Here is a 25,810-nt window from a genome sequence, read left to right as displayed (position 1 = left end):
TGGTTTCCCCATCTGGAAGTGATTCACAGGTAGGTGGAGCCCAGGTGTGACTAAAGCCCTAAAGGGAACAAACAAAACAAAATGAAACCAAGTCTGTTTGAGTCTCTCCCATCTGAAAAGCCCCTTTCTGTTTTGTAAACCAGTTTAAAAAACTGTGGGTGGGAATCAACTGGACCCAGACTCAGAACCAAGGGGGTCAAAAAGGTTGAGGCCAGGAGTGGAGTCACTACAGGTTGGAGCCCAGCATTTGGGGGTCTCCAGGGTGGCCACTGTCCCTTTCCTGCATAGGAACAGATACTACTGTGAATGCTGAGGTGCAGAGGACCTTTGCTGCAGAGGAGTCCATTGCAGGACTCTATTTAAAAAAAAAATGACTGCTACATTATTTGTGTATTCCCTATAATAGATGAGTTTGATGATTGTCGATTATTTTTCAAGATTGTTCGATTATTTTTTAATTACTGTTGTTTTGAGAGCTATCAGAATATTAAGCTACACTTTATTTTGTTCCAGTCTAGTCCCTGAGGTTTCATCATTTTGTCCCCTTAGAAAAAAAAAAAAGGTGTGTATGTATGGGTATGTGTGTGTGTGTGTGTGTGTGTGTGTGTGTGTGTGTGAGAGAGAGAGAGAGAGAGAGAGAGAGAGAGAGAGATATTTCTTTTTTTTTCTGTAAAAAACAAAAAAGGGGGGCTGGGGTGGTGGCTCAGTGGTAGAGCACTTGCCTAGCACATGTGAGGCACTGGGTTCGATTCTCAGCTCTGCATATAAATAAATAAAATAAAGGTACATCAATAACTAAAAAAAAATTTTAAAAAAGGGTGGGGAGTGGTGTGTGAAATTCTTTTCATGTTGATATAAAATAATATATTCAGTTCACTTTTGCATATGTTTAACTGATTCCAATTCCAACCAAGTTTCAGGCTGGTTTTCTTCTGGGCTAAGTAAGTAAGAGGTTCCCCAGAGAAGCCCACAATAAGGAAAAGATAGGACAAACTCTTGAGATACCCTTTAAAATTAGGGAAAAGATGGGTGGAACAGAGCTAATCCTGAGGAAGCAGCTGGTGACTCTGGTGTCCATTTTTTTTTTTTTTTAGGTCCCAGGGATTGAATCCAGGAGCACTTTCCAACTGAGCCACATCCCCAGCCCTTTTGTATATTTTATTCAGAGACAGGATCTCACTAAGTTGCTTAGGGCCTCACTCAATTGCTGAGGCTGACTTCGAACTCTCAATCTTCCTGCCTCAGTCTCCTGAGCCCCTGGGCTTATAGGTGTGCACCACCATGCCTGGCTTTGGTATTCTGGGCACAGTCACCTGCCTTTTCTACTGCACAAACTGCAGAAATAATGGAGGACTTAGGGCCCTGAGAAATGTGTGTAGCCAAGTCACTGTGCACCCACATTTGTCCACACATGCACTCACTGAGTCGGATGTGGGTCCAGTTGTCCTCTGTATGACATGAGGGCTGGTGGTCTCAGCACACTGCCCTCAGCACATACACACCGGTAGGCCTGAATCCAGGGGGAGTTGTGAGGCCAGTGGCAGTCCCACTTTATCTGCTGGAGGACCACTTAGCAACAGCAGGATAACACTGAAGCCCTGGGCTGGGCTGTGGCCTTGGGTGGGAATCAGATGGTGGGTGGAGATGAGGCTGTGGGGCTGGGAGGGCAGGGTGGGCAGGGTATTGGTGGATAGGTCAGGAGTAGGGATTGCAGCCTCCTTAGGACTCAAGTGGGCCCTTGATGGGGGGACAAAGGTGGTCCTATAGTTTCCACCTCAGGCTCTCTGCAAGCCTGAGGGTATTTCCTAAAAAGAAAATTGTGCACTATGATTGCAAATCCTTCAGTGAGTACATATAGAAGGCAATCAGAGAGGTAAATATTAGAAAAAGAAACAGAACAATCACTATTAGCAAATATTTTTTTCTCTTTCCCAAGTAAAGGAATATTATCTCTAAATACTATAGCTTAGTTCTGCCCTCATTTTGGATTTTATTTTATTTTTAAAATATTTATTTATTTATTTTTAGTTTTCAGCGGACACAACATCTTTGTATGTGGTGCTGAGGATCGAACCCGGGCCGCACGCATGCCAGGCGAGCACACTACCGCTTGAGCCACATCCCCAGCCCCCTCATTTTGGATTTTAAATACATGGAATCATTTACATCCTTTGTGTTTGGCTACTGCTACTTTTATACAACTCTGGTTCATTGTCTTCTTTTACACTGTTGGTGGTTGCTTCAATTCAGTTTTTTAAAGAATATTTATTTTTTAGCTGTAGTTGGATATAATACCTTTATTATATTTATATATATGTGGTTTGAGGGTTGAACCCAGGGCCTCCCTCGTGTTAGGCGAGTGCTGTACCACTGAGCCACAATCCCAGTCCCAGATTCTTTGATTGTGTGTGTGTGTGTGTGTTACTGAGGATTGAATTCCAGGGCTTCATCCATACTAAGCACACACTCTACTTCTGAGATACCCCTTCAGCCTGTTTGGACTCATAAAACAATGCTGTGATAATCATTCTTGTGCATGAATATCTGTCTGACTGGATGGAATTGTTGGGTCTTTGGGTAATGAGATAACTTGAACTGCTATAAATACTGTCAAAGAGTTCTCTAGTATGCTTATATTCTTGCTAGCAATATATAAGAGTTCTCATTCCTCCAGATAGTTACCAAATTAGTATTATTCAACATCTATTCTTGATTTTTTTTTAATCCTCCTATTATTGGGTTCAGGGTGTAGCATAGTGTACATAGCATAGAGTACATGCATGCCTGAGGCCCTGGGTTCAATTCATAGCACCGAACACGAAAACAAAAACAAAATTTCTTAAAGCTATTATAGATACCTCCTTAACATGATAAAATATATTTACCTCAACTGTAAAGCTCATAACTTAATGAAGAAAGAGTAAAGGAGTCCTATTAAAATCAAGAGCAAAACAATGATATCTCCTATCACTAATTTTATTTAAAATTGTTCTAGAGATACTAGCTAATGAAATTAGACAACAGGAAAAAACCAGAGGAGGGGTTGGGGGTAGAGCTCAGAGGTGGAGCACTTGCCTGGCCTGTGTGAGGCTCTGGGTTTAATCCTAGCACTATAAAAACAGAGGAAAGGAAAGAAAAGAAGAGGAGAGGGGAGGGGAGAAGTAGGAAGGAGAAAGGAACAGAGGAGAGGGAAGAAAAAAAACTGGGTGTAGTGGTACATGGCTATAACCCCAGCTACTCTGAAGATTGCAGCAGGAGAGTGGTGAGTTCAAGTCCGGCTTGGACAGCATAGTGAGACCTCATCTCACCTCAACAACAAAAACAACAACAAATTGCGGGTGGAGGTATAGCTTAGTAGTAGAGTCTGTGCTGAGCATCTTCCAGGTTCTGAGTTCGATCTCCAAAAATGCAAAAAATTATAAAGATGCCAGGCGCAGTGGCACATGCCTGTAATCCCAGTGGCTCAGAGGGTGAGGCAGGAGGATTGAGAGTTCAAAGCCAGCCTCAGCAATTTAGCAAGGCCCTAAGCAACTCAGCAAGACCCTGTCTCTAAACAAAATATAGAAAAGGGTTGGGGATGTGGCTCAGTGGTTAAGAGCCCCCGGGTTCAATCCTGGGTACCAAAAAAAAAATCATAAAGATAAATTATAATTTTGATGGGCTGGGGATGTGGCTCAAGCGGTAGCGCACTCGCTTGGCATGCGTGTGGCCCGGGTTCGATCCTCAGCACCACATACAAAGATGCTGTGTCCGCCAAGAACTAAAAAAAAAAAAATAAATATTAAAAATTCTCTCTCTCTCTCAAAAAAAAAAAAAAGAATGTGTATTTAAAAAAAAAGATAAATTATAATTTTGAAAAGAATTATATGCATATGGTGGGAACAGGAATGAAGGGAGAATGACATTTCCTTATTTCCTTCCATATATTTGAATGTTGCACTATTTAAATTATTTATCAAAAAATTTTAGAAATGTTAAACTATATTTGTTTTTTTTAAATTTTTTAATATTTATTTTTTAGTTTTTTCGGCGGACACATCTTCGTTTGTATGTGGTGCTGAGGATCGAACCCGGGCCACACGCATGCCAGGCGAGCGCGCTACTGCTTGAGCCACATCCCCAGTCCCTATATTTGGTTTTTAATCTATCTATATTTTAAAAGCTAAACATTTAAATACTTAATAACAGTGGGAAAGTCTCCTACTATGTATTAAGCACCTATTGTTATCAGGAGGCCTGCAAATACCTCCATTAGTGTGGACAAATTTACTGTAAAAAGCCCATTATTTAGCTCAGTGGGTCTGCTAGCTGTAATCCCAGCAACTTGGGAGGCTGAGCAGGGAGACTGCAAGTTCAAGGCCAGCCTTGGCAATTTAGAGAAATCCTGTCTCAAAATGAAAAATGAAAAACACCAGGGATATAGTTCAGTAGTAGGGCAATCCCCAGTGTCAGAAAAAGAGAGAGAGAGAGAGAGAGAGAGAGAGAGAGAGAGAGAAAGAAAAAGACATTATCCTTATTTCTAGAGAGAGACTCATATTAAAGATGGCAGAAAACACACAGAGAAAGCACACAGCTAGTGTGCTTACAGTTTGAACTCACACTTGCCATGAAGGCAGAATCCTGCAGGGTGTGGTGGTGGCACAGCAACTTGGGAGGCTGAGGCAGGAGGATCACAAGTTCCAGAGCAACATAGCAACTTAATGAGGCCCTAAGCAATTAAGTGAGACCCTGTGTTAAAAAATAAAAAGTGTTGGGACATGACTCAGTGGTTAAGCATTCCTGGGTTCAATTCCCGGTACCAAAAAATACCCCACAATTCTTTTTTTTTTTTTTTTGCTTTTTTTTCAGTACCAGGAATTGAACTCAGGGACACTTAGCCACTGAGCCACATCCCCAGCCCTATTTTGTATTTTATTTAGAGATAGGGTCTCACTGAGTTGCTTAGCGCCTCCTGATTCTCTGTCTCAGCCTCCGGAGCCACTGGGATTGCAGGCATGCACCATTGCAAGTTAATTCTTATTCCTGCCTTGTCCCACCTTCCTCAGCTCCCAGAGAGCCCCAGGGAAGGCTGGGCTGCTCTGGGAGAACAATAAGGGCTCATCCAGGGGGTGTCTAAAGACCCCAGAAGCTGCATGGAGTCAGGAGGTTGAAGGTGGGGTTGGGGCAGCCTGGAGCACCTAAGAACTCACAGCAGTGCCTGTTCCTGCATAGGAAGGGGACAGCAGCCAAACCCCCAGATGCTGGGCTCCAACCTGGAAGTGACCCCACTCCTGGATCCGATCTTTTTTGACCTCTGAGTCCTCCTTGGTTCTAAGTCTGGGTTCAGCTGATTCCTATCCACAGAGTTGCCTGATGACCTCTGACTGTTTTCTCCTGGCCCTCAACTGGCAGCCTGACTTCTGTTTGGGGTCAAATCCTGTCCTTGCAGGGAAAGGAGGTTGGTAGTGAGGGTTCCACTTGTACCCCAGCCCCTTTTGTTACTAATTTCCCCAGGACGGTCAGATCACTGCTCTTTCCTGTGTCCTTAGATTTGAACCTAGGGCCAGAGTCAAAATGGGACCTGAGTTAGGGGAACTGAGTCCCATTCTAGTGACCCTGACTCTTTGCTCAGAACAGAAGATGTTTTTCTGAGGTCACTTTACCACTTCCAGCTGCCGGACCTGGGCCAGACACAGGTGGGGGTGGCGGGATAGCCAGGCTCCTCTTCTGCATAACAAAGGGTGGGGCTGACCTCCCACTGGGCAACAGTCCAGCCGGTTGACAAGTCTCCCAATCCACATTGGCTTTTTTCTTTTGGCTTCTGGGTAGGGTTGCCAGATTCCGCAAATAAAACATAGGACTGGCAAAATCTGAAGCACAGACAAGCAATGAATGCTTAATATATGTCAAATTGCATTGATATATGTATTCTATCTGGCAGGACTTTCCATGGCTGATTGCCCAATTTTATTTCCTCAGTATAATTCTTCAATCAAATCCACATTCCTGTGTCTTGGGGAAGCCTCAGGAGACTGGGGGATTGCCACCATGCCTTCCCAGACCTGATCATCTGAATTAAGTCCACCTGGCTCCCCTCAAGGCCCCCAGGACAGGACTCTGCTACAAGTGTTTTTGTGGTGTAGAAAGAACTTCAGGTTGGGAATTGAAAGACCTGACTTTATGCAGGGTCTCAATCTTCAACTAAGAGCCGGAGGAGGTTGTCCTCTCTGAGTCTCAATTTTCTTGGCTCATAAATTGGGAGAGAGGAGTTGGGTGTGGTGGTGCATGCCTATAATCTCAGCAATTCCAGAGGCTGAGGCAGGAGGATCACAAATTCCAGGCTAGCTCCAGCCTCAGCAATTTAGCAAGACCAAGTCTCAAAAAAAAAAAAAAGTGTGTGTGTGTGTGTGTGTGTGTGTGTAAGGGTGGACTTTCAGCTCTAAGAAAGAGGGAGAGGTTAGAACCTTTCTTGGACAAACCCCACTGGTACTAAAGTCTCCCAGAACCCCTGGCCAAGTAAGCCCCCCACCCCCAACAGTGGGAAGCACCAGATTTCCCAACTATTGATCACAAACCCTGGATTTCGTTAACCCCCGGCACCCTCTGAAGCATGGACCTCAGTCAGAGGACTGGGCAGGATTGGTCCTCAGAGAGTCCTAGAACAGCATTCTAAGTCCAAATTCCAGCAGTTGGGAAACTGGCCTCCTGTAGGAAATGAAAGCCTCTTCTCCAGGAAAAAAAACTCCCCCCATCTCCAGGGCCAGGGATCATACTCAGAGCCTCATGTATGCCAGGCCAGTGCTCTACGGCTGAGCCACATCCCTAGCCCAAACTTTTTTTTTTTTTTTTTAATTTAACTAAGCCAAGGTAGAGGTCCACTGCCATGAGACAGCAACAATCAGCTATCCTCAGTCCAGACAGCCCTTTGTGCCCTTTCTAGACATCCCCCTCCTCAAGGCTCAAGAGCCTGTCTAGCTGCTGAGCTCCCAGGAGGTCCAAGGGGTGTGACTTACCCCCTCCCTCTCCAGCCCAGGGCCGGCTATAAAGCTAACCAGCTCTGACTCTCAGCACACCCAGCGCCTGGACCCAAGACCCTTCTGCAGCCTCCTTGAAGATACATCCACAGACTCCTTGCTGCTCTCGAGCAGAACCATGCGACCTCTGTGGCTCTGCTGGGCTCTCTGGGTGCTGCCCCTGACCAGGCCTGGGGAGGCCCTGACCGAAGAGCAGGTCCTGGGAAGCCTGCTGAGGCAGCTGAGGCTCAACCAAGTGCCAGTCCTGGACAAGGCTGATGTGAAGGGGTTGACCATCCCTGCTGAGGTCCGGGCCCAGTATGTAGCCCTGTTGCAGCGCAGCCATGGGGACCGATCCCGTGGAAAGAGGTTCAGCCAGAGCTTTCCAGGTGAGCCTTCCTCTTTCTGCATCTTGGTCCTTGTGGGGAAGATACGGATTGGTTTTCACCTCTGTTTTATGGTGCTCTGTTAAGAGGATGTGTGGAGGCTATGGTCCAAGAGGCAGTGAGGAGGGTGTTTGGGCCTGGGCCCTTAGGCTCTGGCTATCCACTGAGGGACCACTTAGACCTGCTGGCAAAACCCAGGTCCCAGAGAAGAGGAGGAGGCAGAGGAAAGCCGAGCCACTAGGCTTGGGTAGCTGTGGCTAGGACCAGGTTTCCCCAGAGAGCTAGGTAGGGTACAGGCAAGATTTCCTGGGGTCTGTTTCCACATTGCCACTCTGGTTTGAGGGTGACCTGGAACAAATTGCCTTAAAAACTTTTCTCAACCATTTGCTCACCTGGAACAGTGGACAACTATGTCTCATCTGTCTGCCTTCCAGCATGGGTGAGTGGCTGTGGGTAGAAGCTGCTTGGTAGCTGGAAATAGTTAAGTGTGACAGCAGAAGTGTCCAGTGTCAGGGTTCCAGCTGTACCTCTAACCTAGTGCATCCTTTTACCCCCAGAGCTAGAATCACCCCCTTATGCCCCAGCTTCACCCACCCCCTTTCTCCTCTCCTGCCATGCCTAGGGAGATGAGGATCCAAAACAGGCAGCTGAGGTGACTGTTGGCAGCAAATGTGGCCTGTCGGTGATCATCCTGCAAACCTGGAGCCTCAGGTGTTAGTGACAGGTTGATGGGTGCCTCTGAGGACAGTGTTATAAATGTCCCAGACATCTTCCTCAAGGCTCAGTAGCCCTGCCAAAGTTCTTTAGAAGCGCTTGGCTCCCTGTTCCTCCCTTTGGGGACATTTAGCTGAGCATGAGTTCCCTCACTACAGGAGGAAATGAGAGTAAATTCAGGACCCTCTCTCTGAATTTAAGAAAAGTGCAGTTCAACTGGTGACCACGGATTTCCATATTCCAGGTTCTCTGTAGCCCCCTCTCCATTTCCCTTCTGTGATACCCTGCTCCCTTTTCCTAAGGAAGTCAGCATTGCTGCACACTTGAGGGCCCAGTCCTCTGCAGACAGTCCCAAAGCTGCCCCTACCCTCTCAAGGTGGAGGTTGCTAGTAAACAAGCCCCAGTTCCATGTGATTGTTTTAGGACACAAAGCCTGACTGCAAATTTTTAAAATTATTTTTTTATTGGGGGATGGGGAAGAATGCTTCTTTCCTGGTCCACCAGTTTCCCAGGCTCCAAACTTTTCCTTTGGATTACCAGGAAATTCTGGTTATTGACCCTGAGCCCTGCAACCCTCTGAGCTCTCCTGGTGCCCCAGAGGCCCAACTAACCCTGCTCTTGTCTCCAGAGGTGGCTGGCAAGTTCCTGGTGTCGGAGGCTTCCACGTACCTGCTGGTGTTTGGCATGGAGCAGCGGCTGCCCGCTAACAGAGAACTGGTGCAGGCTGTGCTGCGGCTCTTCCAGGAACCGGTCCCTCAGGCTGCCCTCCTCAGGCACGAGCGAAATGCCTGGGTTCGGGTCACCATTGAGTGGCTGCGCTTTCGCGACGATGGCTCCAACCGCACCTCTCTCATAGACTCCAGGTGGGAATTCCAGCTGCTCTGCGCTGGGGGAGGGGAAGGGACAGGTAGGAAGGAGGCAGCTTTGTCCAGGAGAGCAGGAAAGGGCGGGGTCACGGATGGAGGCGGAGGAGGGGTAGCTTTCCCCCAGGGCCCTCGAGACCGGTGTCCCAGTCCTCACCCCTCGTGCGGGTCTCTGTCCAGGCTGGTGTCCATCCACGAGAGCGGCTGGAAGGCCTTCGATGTGACCGAGGCTGTGAACTTCTGGCAGCAGCTGAGCCGGCCCCGGCAGCCCCTGCTGCTGCAGGTGTCGGTGCAGAGAGAGCACCTGGGCCCTGGGGCCTCGGGCGCACCCCAGCTGGTCCGCTTCGCCGCGCAGGGGGCACTGGGCGCTGAGCAGAGCGAGCCCCAGCTGGAGTTGCACACGCTGGATCTCAAGGACTATGGGTAGGCGTTGTGGGTCAAACTGATGAGCTCAAGTAGAGAGACAAAAAGGGAATTAAATTGATTTTGAAATGGGCAACTTTTCAGAGTGTGTAAATGAAGGAGAACATTTATAAATTCTCCCTGTGACTCTTAAGTGGAGGCTGTCAGTAAATATCAGTTATTTGTTTTATAGTTATTTTTAGTTATCCAGTGTCTGACACAAACATCCTGCGTTTTTCTTTATTATTATAATGCTAGGGATGGAACCCAGGGCCTTGTGCATGCTAAGCAAACACACTACCACTGAGCTACACCGCCAGTCTAGTATCCAACTTTTTGAACATATTGAGATGCATCATAAACTTTCAGTGCTTTTGACCTCAGCTCTTCCAGCTCATCTCTGACTTATCTCATTTTGTCCCCACAGAGCTCAAGGTAATTGTGACCCTGAGGCACCAGTGACCCAGGGCACCCGCTGCTGCCGCCAGCAGATGTATTTGGACCTTCAGGGAATGAAGTGGGCTGAGAACTGGGTCCTGGAGCCCCCAGGCTTCCTGGTCTATGAATGTGTGGGCAGCTGCCTGCAGCCCCCAGAGTCCCTGACCTTCAAGTGGCCATATCTGGGGCCAAGACAGTGCATCGCCTCAGAGACAACCTCACTGCCCATGATTGTGAACATCAAGGAAGGAGGCAGGACCAGGCCCCAGGTGGTCAGCCTGCCCAACATGAGGGTGCAGAAGTGCAGCTGTGCCTCAGATGGGGCTCCTGTGCCAAGGGGGCTCCAGCCATAGGCCCTGGTGTAGCCATAAAAGGACTTGGCTTCAGTGTGTGTCTGAAGTGTTCTAGGGCCCCAGAGAGACTGAACCCTGAAGAACAAATGCTCTGTGCTCTCAACTGAGCTCTGGCTTTGCTTCCTCTGATAATTCAGCTTACTTTCTAAAATTTGCTTCCCAGGAATCGGACTCCCTGGCTGCTGGGTAGCCCTTGCACTGTATTCTAAGCACTTACATGTGTAGATACTGTAACATATGGGCAGAAACCCACAAATTTTCATTGTTTCCTTGACCTGTCACTGGGTCTGGGCTGAGCTCCAGTCTCTACTCTTAACCTAAGACCTGAATTTAAGGTTTAATTTATGCATCACCAACCCAGATAATCAGGGCTTTGCAAGACCCAAATAAAACACATTTATTCTGTAATTTTATATTTCTCTGTTTTAACCAAAGTTCTGCAAATTGATGAGAGAACAGAAAATTCTACAGAGGTCAACTTGATTGGAAAACTAAGGAAAGAGCCGGCTAATGTTTGGTTAAGGTCTTAAGTAATTTCGAAATTTAAAAATTAAATGCATTCAGATTCTAGTATCTGTGGTGCCTTTTTTTCAGAATTGGGACAGAGATCTTTTTGTTGTTGACATTTAGACTTTTTTGGGCAGTGATTGGGACTTTATTTCAATTCTAGTTGCATGAAAATAAAAAAAGCTGTTATCTAAATCATCACTGATACTACAAGAATGTGGGTCACTCCTTCAGATCTTAGGAAAACAAAGAGAGCAAATGTTCACAATGTTGGATATAATATTTTCGAATGCCAAGATTACAGGGCCTTTTAAGCTGTAACCTTGACATTCTAGGTTCTTTACCAGTCTCCACATCTTCTGTTAGCTGTAAATTCAATAGCCTTTAAATTTTCATTCCTTCTCTATCAAGTAGGAACAATTCCCAACTTCCATACTCCTGATTTAAGGAAATACTTGTTTTATAACCACTTCACACATTGGCATAAGGAGGGTTATGGTTATCTCAACTCACATTCGGATTCACAACAGACTTCTCTTAATTTTGAAATAAATTTAATTGAGGATCCTCCTTCCCTCCCTATCCCCCAGGGTTGAGGACTGAACTCAGGGCCTTGCAGGTGCTAGGCAAGCGCTCTGCCACTGAGCTAAATCCCCAACCCCTAAAATGAGGATCTTAAATTTTCTTTTCATCAGTGGCTTCGCCATTCTAATATAACTGGGGCTAGAACCTGTATTTCCCTGGTCCCAGGGCACAGACCAGGCAGGTGGGGTTATCATCATCTTAGGCAGAGATGAAGACACACAGCAGGGGGGTGAGAGGGGAGGAAGGAGTTTGGAGAGGAGCAGTCTGAGGAGCTAGAGGGATGTCCAGGGGACCATCAGCAGGAACCTGGCAAGATCAGGTGCAGGGTTCTTGGCAACAGCAGATACCAGAGCAGGAGGGGTCATAAAAGGCAGAGGTAAGGGGGCGGGGGGGGGGGACGACCACGAGGAGACGACAAGGGCAGAGTTCCGTGGCAGAGGAAAACTCTGGGAAATAACTAGTGGCTAAGAGTTTCAGGGGAGAGATGGAAGCCAGATGGGTCCTAGAACTGAGAGAGGAAAGACAAGACACCCCCACCCTGCCCAGGCAGCCATGGGATGGTGCTAGAATCAGGGACAGGGAGGTTAGGAGGATATTTTTATCATTACAGTACAAGATGAAAGCCCAGAAATGGAAGAGAGGTCAGAGAACCTGCAAAGCCTTGTACATCGGGGAGTGCAAAACAGTTCAGGATGCAGAGATCGTGCTGCAAAGGCCCCCGAGAGCAGGCTTTAGTTCAACAGCCTTGCTTCGCAGATGCGGAAACTCAGGCCCGAGAAGGGGGACAGTTGGCTGCGGCCGGCGAGCCGTCCTAGCCACACCACCTTGCCCAACTCGCGCGGGTCCTGCCCTCGGAGAGCTCGCAGACCAGTTGCGGAGGTCACTGACTCCGGAAACACCTGGTTTCCCCGCCAGGAGACGCCTAGAGCTCAGCGAGCTGCGGAGGGGTTGGCGCCCCAGAGAGCCCTGGCAGGGGCTGTACCGGGCTTAGCCTCGGGAAGGGCTGAAAATGCTGCGACCTCCACTTGGGTTCGAACGGAGACCCATCTGAACTCTCATGGCCTATTGTACAGGGGCTCTGTGTAGCCGCAGGCTGCCTGGAGTTGGGGGCCAGGCTCAGGCTGAGCTCCGCGAACTCCCACCCCACCCCACCCCACCCCCACTTCCCTGGGCGGGGCTAAGAGCTCGAGGGGGGAACCCCAAGCAACACCCGGCTGCACACGAACGTCTGCAGATGCTCTCCGCGCGCCGCGACCACCCTGTGTTCTGCCCAGTTCCCCACAAAGTGTCCGGGCAGAGGCGACGTCCAGCGCGACTGAAGAAAGTCCGGTGGAGCCCTCCTTGGCCCCTAGGACCTGCAAGCAGGCCAGGGCTGGGAGGACCGAACAGCGACAGGTGGCCCAGGCTGCTGCGGAGGACAGAGGAGGGGCGCAGAGCCTAGGGCGCAGTTGGTGGCATTGTGGCCCGCGCCGGCGCAGGCGAAAACTCCAAATCGGGCAACCCGTGGACGCAGTTCTGCGCATGTGCAGGAAGCGCCAGAGTTTCACTTTGTAACTTTTAAGTGGTCGGGAAGTCGCCCCGCCTGGCCAGGTGGAGCCAGACCACTCCCCCAGGCCGCGTCAGCCGCGCCGCCGTCGCAGGTAAAGTGGGAAGGGGGCTTTGAGGAGGGCGAAGGGGGCCCTCCGTGGTTTGGGGACTGCGCGACCGAGGGTCTACACTGAGGTGCCACGCCAACTGTCCACTTCCCGGGCGCGGTTCCCAGTTTCTGCGGCTCCCATCCCCTAGCAGGGGGGCCGATAGCGGGGTGGGTCGGAGGAGAGGATCGGTCTGGGGGACCTTACGACTCATTCCAGCCTCGAATTCCTCCGGACTTCCTGACAGCTTTACCAGACCTCTCCCTCTCCCGGCTCCAGCTGTTCACCCAGTGGCGGATCCTTTCCTCCTTTCCACCTTTCTCTTTGCAATTTGTTGGCAGCGGGAGCTCTCTCGGATTAATTCTCTCAGATTAACGAGGAGGCTTTTCTTCATTTCTTTGAGGCAAGCCTGGGAAAGGGCCAGGTGTCCAAGGAAATCAGCCCCCGGTGATCACTCCCTGCTGCCCTGGTGGCATCCTGATGAGAGAGGCTGGTGGTGGTGGTGGTGGGGGGGGTGCAAGGAGGGTGGCCAGAGCAAAGAAACCAAATCCTCCAAGGTTCTAGTACCTGATAAGACTGGCTACCTGAGACCCTGGGGTGGCCTCTGTCTTTCAGCCCCAGGTTGTGTCCTCAAAGGCAGGGGCCAAGAGCTTGATGGAGCCAATGGCCTCTCAGCTTCCTTCTAGCCCTGAAGCTTTTTCTCTGTCCCCACTCCTACTCTATTGAGGGTTTGGGATTAAGCCATTGGATGGTGGTCACCAATACAAGCCCTGTGGGATCAAAGGTGATGTAGAAGGCATCCTGGGCTTTTCTGTTGCTGGCTCTGGCAGAGTTGGAGACCACCACTGACTGGGGATAATGGAAGACAGGTCATCCCTTAGTTGGGAAACACTCTTGCCTCCATTGTCTTCCTCCCTACTTCCTTCCTCTGCCACCTGCCAGGTGTCCTCAAATCTTCTGTGCCCTCAAAACAGAAGCTGAGGCCTCCTTTGCTCAGTGTTGGGACAAAAGTCTCTCCTAGCTGTTCATCTGGCTCTAACAGGGAAGACAGGTGGGGACCCCTGCTACTATGTTTTGCATTCGTTTTGAAAGTGACTTAAAATGAAACAAACAGCTTTTGAGTAGTCATTAGGGCCAGGCTCTGGGCTATGTGTTTTTTAGCATTGGCCCATGTGTGGGCCTCCCAGCAGCCCTATGAGAGAAATAGAGTCACTGCCCCTATTTTAACCAAGGCACAGAGTGGCTAAACATCTAATCTCCATGGTGGTAGGACCCCAGCTCTGGAGACTTCTCATATTTCAGAGGCTGAAATCCTCTTTGTGCTCCAGGGCTGATGTCTGTAGAGGTAAAATAGTTGTCCAGGTCCCTGGGCCCTGTTTGGTGGGGCCATAAGAAGTTTGTGTTTGGCCAGGTGTGGTGGTGCTTGCCTGTAATCCCAGCAGCTAGGGAGGCTAAGACAGGAGGATGGCCTGTTCAAAGCCAGCCTCAGCAAAAGAGAGGCCCTAAGCAACCCAGTGAGACCCTGTGTCTAAATAAAAATAGGGGTGGGGAGGTGGCTCAATGGTCAAGTGCCCCTGAGTTCAATACCCCGTACCAAAAAAAAAAAAAGTTTGTGTTTGTATGACTTTGTCTGCACCTGGAAGATCCAAGTTAACTGATGAAAAACTGAAGAGCTAAAGTCATTTGAAGTCTTGCTATCATAACAAAATTGAAAGATGTAGTGATGATGTAAGGGCTCTGAATTTGCACATTGCCTCTTTGCTTGCAAGAACCAACAATGTTCACATACTTTCTGGGGCCTTCTGCTGGGTGAGGAGAGAGGAATAGGGCAGTACACTGGAGTGCTGGCACATGGGGCCCCAATTCTGGGAGGCCTAGTATGCTTCAAAGTCCTGCTACAGGAGGCTGGTCCTTGCTGCAAACTCAGGTGGGCAGTGGGTTAGTATTGTGGTTAACTTTGGTAATTTTGAGACCACCTGTTGGACAAAGCCATGTTCACTGACCACAACCAGACTTTTTGGGTGTTTGTGGGCTTAACTTTGTCACCTTTAGCTCACCTGGCTTTTGGGTCTTATAAGTAATTTTGCCTTCTGTAATCTTAGGTATTGGATAAGAATGAGAGGATGAAAGTCATGGATAAATGCCAGGCATTTGCCTATATGTGCATAACAAATACGAGATGACCAAATACTGCCAGTAGTATGCAGCCAGTCCTAGTTGCTGGGTTTTTGTTTGATTGTTTGTTGTGTGTGTGTGTGTGTGTGTGTGTGTGTTTCTGGCACTGGGGATTAAACCCTGTACCAAGCTACATCCCCAGTCCTTTTTTATTTTTGACAGGTTCTCACTAAGTTGCCAAGGCTGGCCTCAAATTTGTGATCCTCCTGAGTAGTGAACTGATTTTATTTTATTTTTTATGGTGCTGGCGATAGAACCCAGGACCCCAATTTGCTGCGTTGGCTCCCTCCCCATAACTGCCAGCTGTCCTCCCACACCCTTCACAACCTTCTCTTCAGCTGGCAGGAATACCTCGTGATGGGTGTGTTCCCAAGCTGTCTTCTCCAAGCATGCCTATTTAGGAAGACACAGAGGGGCCTAGCCCACTGAAAGTCAGAGATGGGAGATGTTTCATCAGGGTCTGACTCATGGATCTAATGGGCAGGGACAGTCTGTGATTGGACTGGAAGCTATGCCCTCACCTTGCTCCTCACCTGGAGCTGGCAGGACAGGACACCTGGATGAGAGAATCCTGACATCTGGCCTGACCTGCAGATTATCAGGCTGGCTTACTTGCAGGCTGTTCTTCCTCAGGGTTTTTTTTTTTTTTTTTTTTTTTGTATCAGGAATTGATTGAACCCAGGGGTGCTTAACCACTGAACTACATCCTCAGCGCTTTTTATTTTGAGGCAGGGTCTTAGGTTGCTTAGGGCCTCACTAAATTATGGAGGCTGGCTTTGAACTTGGGATCCTCCCTTTTTGCCTCAGCCTCCTGAGCAGCTGGGATTACAGACATACGCCACCATGCCTGGCAGTTCTTCAAACTTTGTAATCACTTGAGGTCCTTGTATGGCAAGAGCAAAATGACTTGAAGATGTGACTGGGGCTGTAGGGGAAGAGGAGTCACAGGGACCCTCCTTCCTCTGTTTCTCCAAAGCAGCACTGGCAAGAGTCCCCCACTCCCATCCAGCACCACCATAGCAGCCTCCCCTTTCCAGAGTCAATGTTTCCTCTGTGAGCATTTTATGAGGAATTTTTCCCTTTCTACTTCACTTTCCAAACCTTCCTTTTTTATTCTCCTGTGTTCCCTTTTCCTGATTTTAGCACTCTGGGGAACTTGGGGTACAGTACAGTCCTCAAGTTCCCTCATAAGACCCTCATCTTGGGGTCCTACCTTAAGCTGACAGCCACAGTGCTTCTGTGGGGAGAGGACCATTCCGCTGGCCTGGTCACTGCCTCAAGACATTGGACAAGAGGGGAGATGTTGAAGCCACAGGTACTTCTGGGTGAGGAGAGAGGAATAGGGCAGTACACCGGAGTACTGGCACATGGAGCCCCAATTCTCGGAGTTTGGGGGAGATCCAGAGCAGGAGGGCAGAACCAGAAGCTCCAAATGGGTTCAGAGACATCTGGGCAGATATGTGAGCAGTGGAAAAATGGTGAAAGGTTTCTGTCCAGAATCCCTAAACTGGGCCGGGTGTGGTGGCTCACGCCTGTAATCCCAGCAGCTCTGGAGGAGGAGACAGGAGGATGGTGAGTTCAAAGCCAGCCTCAGCAATGGCAAGGCACTAAGCAACTCAGTGAGACCCTGTCTCTAAATTAAAAAATACAAAATAGGGCATGTGGCTCAGTGGTTGAGTGCCCCTGAGTTCAATCCCTAGTACCAAAAACAGTAATAACAACAACAACAACAACAACAGAAACCCAAAAAACAGAATCCCTAAACTGGAAGAGGGCAGCTCCCCTGTAATGCCGTGATCCGCATTGCTGCAGGAGAGTCTGTAAAGGCCTATGCCCAGGTCTGTGGAGTCTGGAGTCTCAGGTCTCACAGGGTGGGCCTCGGGACGAGTCTTGTGGTCAGGAAAGCCTGGCAGGAAGGGTGTGGCAGGCCCAGGCCTGGCCCACCTGCAGTTTGGGCTGTGTGTATGGGGATGGGGGCTGCCTTTGCCCTGTCTGGAGACAATTTCAGCTGAGAACTCTCTAACAATCCCCCTACCTTGGTGTGTGGTAAGTGTGGAGATAGGAAAGAAGGGTGGGCATTGGCCTCCAGTGTCCACTGGGGTGTTCTGTTGGGGTAGTGCCCATGGGTGCGGTTCAAAGGAGAGAAGTCAAAAATATTTGCTCCTGGACATAGCTTTTGTAAGTCTGTTCAGAGCCACAAATTCATGGGTGTGACATGAAAACATCTAATACCTCCAGCCATTGCCAAGTCTCTTACCAGGGTGAGAAAATGACGTGACTTTCCAGGCATTCCCCCCCTTGTCTGGGGCCTGCCATCCACCCATCTTTCCTGCACTTCTGGGGCTGGGGGGGAATGAGTGTGTGTGTGTGCATGTGTGTGTATGTATTGGGGGGGGGGAGAGAGAGAGAGAGAGAGAGAGAGAGAGAGAGAGAGATATTATCCCTACCACGACAATCCCAGGATTTTGAATTGAGAATCATCCCCCTCCACACACCCTGCCATGAACACCACATCAGTACTCCCAGGTAGTTTGAACATGTGGTTTGGGTTCTCCATGCCATTTTTTTTTTTTTTTTTTGGTACTGGATTTTTCTCCAAGATTTTTTTTTCTCCCTAACAGGTAAAAAGGCCCAACTAAGCAGATGATGTCCTGCAAGAATTCTAATTTAGCCAGATGTAGGGGTGGGAGAAACTCAAGGAAGGGAGGGCTGAGCATCTCTTGTTCTTTAGCCACAGGCAGTATGAGCAGGCCAGAACTTGGGTACTAAATCCCTGGTCTTCGGTGCCAGGGGACAGATATTGAAGCTTTCCATTAGCTTCACCAGGAATGCCAGAAACCCAGCCTGGAGTGGTATTTGTTTTGGAAAGGTGAGGCTTCTGTGAAATCAAAGGTACCTAGGAGACATGGCTGAGAGGACAGAGCTGAGGGGTCTTTGGAAGTCCTGAGACACTCCCCCCCACACACCCACTAGACCACCCCCTTTGCCTTCCCCCTCTGGCTGCCCTTCCTGCCTTCCGTCTCTCAGTGGATTAACCTGTGGTAGTGTGGCCTAGACAAAAAGAGCTCAGGAAGCTGAGGCCCAAGGATCATGAGTTCAAAGAGAGGCCCTAAGTAACTCAGTGAGACTCTGTCTCTAAGATTTAAAAAAAAAGGGGGCTGGGGATGTGGCTCAGTGATTAAGTGCCTCTGTTTTCAATCCCTGGAACAATCAATGAATCAATCAATTAAAAAAAAAAAAAGAGCTGGGGAGTCAGGAGACTCAATCCTGCATCAGCCAGCTTCCTAGTCTCAGGGCAGGCCTTCAAATCATCTGTACCTCTCTTTCCAAGTGTGTCACCTGGGCCTGTCTCTGAGGTACCAGCTCTGACATTCTGAGAATAGTGGGAATGAAGTCTCATCTGTGGCTCAGATGGGTAGACTGGGGTGTGTCCTTGGCTCCTCCCTTCTTCCCCGTTTGCCTGTCTTTGTACTTTCTTCTTCTCTGCCTTTGTGTCCCTTTCTCCTCTCCCTTGCCTGGATCTCCCGGTGACTCCATAGGAATTATTTTCCCAGCAGTTGTACTTGAAGCTAGTACCTCTTTAGCTACCAGCCACAATAAATTCTGTCCCTCCTTTCTCCCCAGCCCCCCTCCTCTGGCGCATCACCCGCCAAGTTCCTGGATGAGCTGTCCACTGGGACCATCTGACCCTCCAGGGCTGTTTCCACAATGGGACTATTCTCTGCAGACTCTGCCAGGCACCAGAGGGCCCAGTGTCCAGCTATCCCTGATTCCTGTTGGCTCTCTGTACCCCACCAGCCCCTGGGGAGCACCCATCTCTGGCTCTGCTAGCATTGCCTGGGAAAACTGTGGGAGAGTCTGCATCCTCACCGCCTGTCTTGTCCTGTTCCCCAGGGACAGCAAGTGCGATGACCACCTCCCCATTCCTGGAGCTGTGGCAGTCCAAGACTGTGTCCATCCGAGAGCAACTGGGCCTTGGGGACCAGCCCAATGACTCCTACTGCTACAACTCAGCCAAAAACAGCACTGTGCTCCAGGGAGTCACTTTTGGAGGCATCCCTACTGTCCTGCTCATAGACGTCAGCTGCTTCCTGGTGAGATCCCTCATGAACATGTCCCCTCTCAGTTCCGTGTTTAACTAATCCCCCCAGAGCCTTCAGAGAGACTCAGATGAAGTTTCAGATCCTGGTTTGAATCCCAGTTTTCTACTTACCATTACCAGCTCTGTGACCTTTAGCGTGTGATATAGTTTGTCTGGGCCTCAGGTTTCTGATCTGGAATAATTCCTCCCTCAGAGAATTTTGGAGAAGATTGGACAAGGGCATGCACATATAGAGCACACAGAGCTGCTGTTTTCTTCTGACCCTGATTGTAGAGCTACAAGCCTAATTTGTCTTCATAGCCCTTGGGAAGGGCAAGTCTCAGAGGGATGAGAGATGGGAAGAGAAGGTGTGAACTAGAGTAGAGTAGGTGCAATTCCAAGTTCATTAGGGTCACCTGCTCTCCCCTTCTGGGATTCTTCTTCTTCTTCATCTTTTTTTTTTTTTTTTAAATTTTTGATACCAGGGATTAAACTCAGGGGCACTCAACCACTGAGCCACATGCATCCTTAGCCCTATTATTTTTGGTACCAGGGATTGAAATCAGAGGTACTAAACCACTGAGCCACATCCCCAGCCCTATTTTGTATTTTATTTAGAGACAGGGTCTCACTGAGTTGCCTCACTCATCGTTGCTGAGGCTGGCTTTGAACTTGCAATCCTCCTGTCTCAGCCTCCAGAGCCGCTGGGATTATAGGTGTGTGCCACTGCACCTCATCCTTTGTGGGATTCTTATGGCTTTAGAGGACCATAAAGGGATTATCAGAATCAACCCTCAACATGAGGCCTTTTTCTTTTTTGCAGTGCTGGGGATGGAACCCAGGGTCTTCCACATGTTAAGCAAGTACTCTACCACTGAGCCAGGCCCCCAGGCCAGCTAGGTTTATTTGGTTTATCATGCACCTTCTTTTTACAAATGCACACGGGATACTGGGCCCCTCTTGATGCCATCTCCTAATATCTAACAGAGCCCATCTAGGTGGATGGGGACAGATTGACTAGATACCCTTGGACAACCTAGGCCTGGAGGCTAGGTTGAGTGAGAAAGCTGAGAGGAGAGTTAGGGTATTCAGAGGGCCCCAGTCCCTGGTGGAAGGGGCCCTGAATGGTAGGAGGTGAGGGTCCCAAACCCAAGTTTGCTGGTACAAAATATGTTCACTGGAAGGAGAGAGAGACTTTCTCTCTTCCTTTTTTTTTTTTCTTGTTGTTGTTGATCCTAGGATCAAGGTCTACATTGTTGCACAAGAGGTTTGCTACATTACTTGGTCCTCTTGGCTTTCATGAAAAAGGGCTCTCTAAGTAACAAGTAACCATTTCTTTCTATTTATTTGGTACTGGGGATTGAACCCAGAGCCACTATACCACTGAGTCACATCCCAAGCCCTTTATTTTTTATTTTGAGACAGGATCTTGCTAAGTTACTTAGGGCCTCACCAAGTTGCTGAGGCTGACCTGGAACTTGTGATCTTCCTCCCTCAACCTCCTGAGTCACTGGGATTATAGGCATGCACCACCGTGTCAGGCCCAAGTAACCATTTTTTTTTTTTTTTTTTGAGAGAGAGAGAAGAGAGAAGAGAGAAGAGAGAAGAGAGAAGAGAGAAGAGAGAGAGAGAGAGAGAGAGAGAGAGAGAGAGAGAGAGAGAAACTTTTTTAATATTTATTTTTTAGTTTTCCGGCAGACACAACATCTTTGTTTGTTTGTGGTGCTGAGGATCGAACCCGGGCCACACGCATGCCAGGAGAGCATGCTACTGCTTGAGCCACATCCCCAGCCCCCAAGTAACCATTTCTTAGAGCTAGGACCCATTTGTAGGTGGAAAGCACTGTCATGCCTACTAGCCTTAGTTGAGAGGGAGGAATAGACAGTTGATGGAGAGCCTGTGGGATTAATGGAAGCAGGTGGCCCTGGATCTTCAGGGTGGGAAGTTTGCCTGAGGTGAGGATTCTGGAGTCTGGGCAGGGGCTCCAATCAGTCTGGTAGCTTATTGGGAAGAAAGATATTCTATTGGAGCATATTGGGCGGGGTAGTGGTGATGGTGGTGGTGGTGATGGTATAGATTTTGTTATTGTTTTAAGACAGTGTCTCATTATGTTGCCCAAGTGATCTTGAACTCCTGAGTAATTGGCCTATAGGCGTATACCACTGTGCCTGGCCTTATGGGGGTGAATTTGTTTGTTTGGTGCTGGGAATTGATCAGGGCTTCACATATGCTAAGCACATGCTCTACCAATGAGCCTTACCTCCAGCCCACTCTGGGGGTGGGTTTTTATTGCAGGAAGTTATACAGTGAGTGGGGACATATAAGATTCAGAGGGCCCTGGAAAACATGGATATGTGGGAGATGTCTGTACCATACATACCAAGGTAGAAACAGCTGCAGATAGAGGGCAAGTGCTTGCTGAGTGACTTTCATGTTACAGCATGACTCACTCATCTTTGGAAGTATGTCCCTAACTTCCTGATTCACCTTGAGAAAACACCACAGGAACTCAGGGTTTCTGGGGTTCATTCAGGTCCTTTGGAAAACCTGCCTTTAAAATCTGATCTGGGCTGGGGGTGTGTAGCTCAAAGTAGAATGCTTCCCTAGCAAGTTCAAGGCCTTGGGGTCTGTCCCTGGCACCATCTACACATAAAATAACAATAAAAGAAACAAAACCCCAATGTCTGATTAGCAATAGTGTGCTAATTGAGGTGTATCTCTCCACCTCCATGAATCTTGAAGGGAGGGAGCCTGCCTAGGGAAAGTCAGGGACCCATCAAAGAACCTGCCAGTTTCTCTGTACATGTAGGGTGTAAGGAGGTCTAGAATTCTTAGCTATCTAGAGCCAGCAAAAGTCAAGAGAGTCCTCAGCGGTCCTCAGTCCTCTCCTTATGCTGCTGTGGGACACATAGGCCTGCTGATTGTCCCAGTTCACCGAGGCTGAGCGCACCCAGAGCTCCAGGGCCTTGTTGGGTTTCTGTCTGTGCATTTTCTGTGCCAGTTTCCACATAGATTGCTTTCAGGAGAACCTAACTCAAAGTAGAAACCTGACCATCTCTGGCTCAGCCTGGGTGGCTTTGTTGCTATGGTTCTGTAATTTTTTTTTTTTTGTACTGGGGATTGAACCCCCCACCCCAGGAGTGCTTTACCACTGAGCTACATCCCTAATATTTTATTTTTTATTTTGAGACAAGGTCTCACTAAGTTGCTTAGAGCCTCACTAAATTGCTCAGGCTGGCCTTGAACCTGCAATCCTCCTACCTCAGCCTCCTGAATTTCTGGGACTGTAGGTATATGCCACTGTGCCCAGCTTGTGGTTCTATAATTTAAAATGAAGCTCTAAATCTGGGCAAGGTGACATATGTGCCCCAGCTACTCAGGAGGCTGAGGCAGGATAATTGTTTCAGCCAAGGAATAATCAAGGTCAACCTGGGTAATATAGGGAGAGCCTATCTCAAAAAATAAATTAAAAAACAAACAAACAAACAAAGAAGTTCTATGTAAAGCGAGGAAGGAAGCGGGTTCCCAGAGCTGCTGCAAGGCCAGACCTTGTTGTTGAAGCCACTGAAGCAGATCCTGGCTGAGATCAGAGCCTTGTGGCATTAATACTACCTTGAAGGCAAAGGTTAGGACTGGTGTTCTTGACTGGAAGGGCTCCAGGCTGTGTTTGGCATCAGTGCTGACAGCCTGGGTGACCTGGGCACAGGTGATGGGAGCTAGTGAAGAAGGCAAACAGAGCATTGGGACACTGAGCTGTGTGACATTGAGTAGCTTCGTGCCATCTCTGGGCCGAGATGATTTTCTTCTTACCTTGCTGAGTCTGAGAGGGTGGGCTTTGCTCCTGAATCCACCCAATATACTTTTACATGGTGTCTTTTCTACTTTAGTGTTTAATATTGGTGTTTTCCATCATAAGAAGAAGATTCTGGGATTATGGCCGCATTGCCCTGGTGTCAGAAACAGACAGGTAAAAAAGATTCATCACCTAGAATATGACCTTGTGTATACATGTATGTGTGTGTGTGTGTGTGTGTGTGTGTGTGTGAGAGAGAGAGAGAGAGAGAGAGAGAGAGAGAGAGAGAGAGAGACTGGAATGGGCAGGAGCAGGGCCCACCAGTGTTGTTGGTATTAGATTGTGTTCATTGGGCTTATCTGCCAGGCCTGTACAATAGCTGTGTTCTCTCTGCTCATCACCACAGACCCATGAGATCAGCCTTTTGTTACACAATAACTGTGTTCAAGAGAAAATCAAGGCCCAGACACCCACTTTATTTTGGGGCTTCTTGCTGGGCCATGGCCATGAGCCCCGTTGGCTTCTGCCTATGGAAGAAACCCCAATACTTTTTTTTTTTTTTAAAGACATTTATTCAGGGGCTGGGGATGTGGCTCAAGCGGTAGCGCACTTGCCTGGCATGCGTGCGGCCCGGGTTCGATCCTCAGCACCACATACAAACAAAGATGTTGTGTCTGTCGAAAACTAAAAAATAAATATTAAAATTCTCTCTCTCTCTCTCTCTCTCTCTCTCTCTCTTTAAAAAAAAAAAAGACATTTATTCAGCATCATGATCAGACTATTACATTTAGCAATCAACAGCATGGGGGCCAAAAAATTTTTTTAAAAATCTACATGAAAACCCCGTGTTGGCATGCTCGACACTTTCCATAGAACAGAAACTAAAATAACCTCTGTACAGTCAGTCACAACATAGACCTCAAGGCTCTTTGCCCATACACATGAATATTGTCTGAACCATGTCTTCTTTGTAGCAGTGAGGACCTGCCACCACGGTGCTTGGCTGAGTTCACAATCCATCCCTGTCACTTCTTCGGCTCTCCTCTCCTGCTACGTTTTGTTTCCTGGCAGCATTAAAACCTTCTGCCACTGCCATAGCTACCTCTGCTGCTGGAACCGCCATGACCACCTGGGAAACCCTGATACTTTTAAGGCTTTTGCTGTCCGTGGAGCAAGATGCCTGCTTTCTTTTGTCTTTGAATATTTTTAATGTGTCATCTTCATTATTAGCTTAGGCCCGGGCTGACTGAGGTGGATCAAAAAGGGCAACAGGGCTGCCAGGGATCTCTGGTCCTCTTTCTGGGTCAGCACTGACTTTGGAGGAGCTCATTAGAAAGCACAGGCTCAGGCTGGGGTCGTGGCTCAGAGAAAGAGCACTTGCCTAGCATGTGTCAGGCACTAGGTTCGATTCTCAGCACTGCATGTAAATAAATAAAAATAAAGGTCCATTGACAACTAAAAAATATTTAAACAAACCAACAAACACAGCTCCCCCCACTCAGACCTCAGGCCCCTCCAGTTCCAGCCGGGGCTCTGATGGCTCTGTTCATTTAACATGAGGGGAGGTGATGAGTTCTCAACGGTTTACCTGGGTTTCCCAGCTCCAGCTGGGCTTTGCACATCCCTGAATCTTGGGTAAGATGTGGCAACAAGAAGGGAGAACTCAGGGACCCACCAGCCACCTGCCCAGAGCCTCTCTTCTGGGCAGCCCCTCCACTTCGCAGCCCCTCTTGACATGTGGTCTTTTGTGTGTGTGTGTGGAGGTGCTCTGGGCTAGGAAGAGGAGTCTCTGTAAATGCATCTTCCTGACAAGAAGATTGTCTCTCCTCTGGCATTTGTGAAAGCAAGGTGAAGAATTTTGGGGGACATCTGATACCTTCCCGGCACATTAAGCCCTGAGTGTGGCTGTGCTGTACAGTAGAGGAGAGTGCGAGGGATCAGGAGGCGCTGCTACTTCCAGAGCTGTGTGAGCCTGGTCCAGGCTAATCAGGGTCTCCTCCTGCCTTCTCTTCCCCATGGTGTGAAGGTCAAATGAGACTATCTGTGTAAATGGTTTGAAAGTTAAGTTTCATGGTGTTTTAGGCTCTTAAAAGTGGGACAGTGGTCCAGGAGTGGGAGAAAAGCAAAAATTCACCTACTGATGACACCTCCAATTCACTATGAATGTGGAGTACTCAAAACAAGGGATCTGACTAAAATGCACAATATAAAATAACAGTTCACCTACCTAAAACACACATTTTGACATTTTCTCAGGTCTGAAATTGAGATGTGTCTTATCAATGATGGTCACAGTTTGATTGGCAACATTGTTTCTTTTTTAGTGGTTCATGAAATAATTATGCAACTGACAACAAGTGATACTTTAGATTTCATAAAATATAGTATTTACTTATTTATTCATTTATTTTTGGGACTAAACCTACTGACTCTCAATGGCTGTGAAAAAATAAAGACAGGGCAATACCCATTTCACTCTGAAAAATGAAGACAAAGGCAGTACCCATTCCTAGGTATGGAATGAAACTTGTGTTATATGAAATTAATAGCATGGCTCCGGGGCATAGCTAGGCTTTTTTTGAGGGTGTAGGGCTTGGGGTCCTGGGGATTGAACTCAGGGATGCTTTGCCACAGAGCCACATCCCCAGTTCTTTTTATTTTTTATTTCAGTTGCTTAGGGCCTCACTAAGTTGCTGAGGCTGGCCTTGAACTTGCAATCCTCCTGCTTCAGCCTCCCAAGTTGTTGGCCTTACAGGTGTGCACTGCACCCAGCTCCCTAGCCCTTTTTTTATTTTGAAGCAGGGCCTAGCTGAGTTGACTAAGCTAGCCTCCAACTTGTGGTCCTTCTGCCTCAGCCTCTGGAGTCCCTGGGATTATAGGTATATGC

At 48.4% G+C, this 25,810-nt stretch overlaps 2 protein-coding genes across 3 annotated transcripts in view; both read left to right on the top strand.

Annotated features, from left to right (window-relative positions):
* The first annotated feature begins 6,680 nt into the window (after positions 1-6,680).
* On the top strand, positions 6,681-10,718 carry LOC124075816 (left-right determination factor 2). Its single transcript, XM_046419412.2, has 4 exons — positions 6,681-7,381; positions 8,721-8,955; positions 9,136-9,378; positions 9,785-10,718. The coding sequence occupies exons 1-4, from the start codon at positions 7,132-7,134 to the stop codon at positions 10,146-10,148; spliced, it is 1,092 nt and encodes a 363-aa protein (XP_046275368.1). The 5' UTR covers positions 6,681-7,131; the 3' UTR covers positions 10,149-10,718.
* A 2,011-nt stretch (positions 10,719-12,729) lies between these two features.
* The window catches only part of Tmem63a (transmembrane protein 63A), a 37,329-nt gene continuing 24,248 nt past the window's right edge, over positions 12,730-25,810 (top strand). Inside the window, exons 1-3 of one of the 2 annotated variants that reach the window (XM_046419387.2) lie at positions 12,730-12,880; positions 18,944-19,143; positions 23,018-23,097. In XM_046419387.2, the coding sequence (XP_046275343.1) occupies positions 18,958-19,143; positions 23,018-23,097 (266 nt within the window). In that variant the 5' untranslated portion in view covers positions 12,730-12,880; positions 18,944-18,957. Of the gene's footprint in view, positions 12,881-18,943; positions 19,144-23,017; positions 23,098-25,810 lie in introns of those variants that run through there. The other variant, XM_046419395.2, reaches the window with a different exon arrangement.

This window comes from Marmota monax, unplaced genomic scaffold (genome assembly GCF_021218885.2).
Source record: "Marmota monax isolate L192 unplaced genomic scaffold, Marmota_monax_Labrador192_F-V1.1 WCK01_AAM20220418_F8-fsc00153, whole genome shotgun sequence".
NCBI classification, from domain to species: domain Eukaryota; kingdom Metazoa; phylum Chordata; class Mammalia; order Rodentia; family Sciuridae; genus Marmota; species Marmota monax.
This window is presented reverse-complemented; position numbering and strand designations above follow the sequence as displayed.

Coding starts and splice junctions, on each gene's coding strand:
- LOC124075816 (XM_046419412.2), top strand. CDS start 7,132: ATGCGACCTCTGTGGCTCTGCTGGGCTCTCTGGGTGCTGCCCCTGACC. Junction 7,382..8,720: donor GTTCAGCCAGAGCTTTCCAG/GTGAGCCTTCCT, acceptor TCTTGTCTCCAG/AGGTGGCTGGCAAGTTCCTG. Junction 8,956..9,135: donor ACCTCTCTCATAGACTCCAG/GTGGGAATTCCA, acceptor GTCTCTGTCCAG/GCTGGTGTCCATCCACGAGA.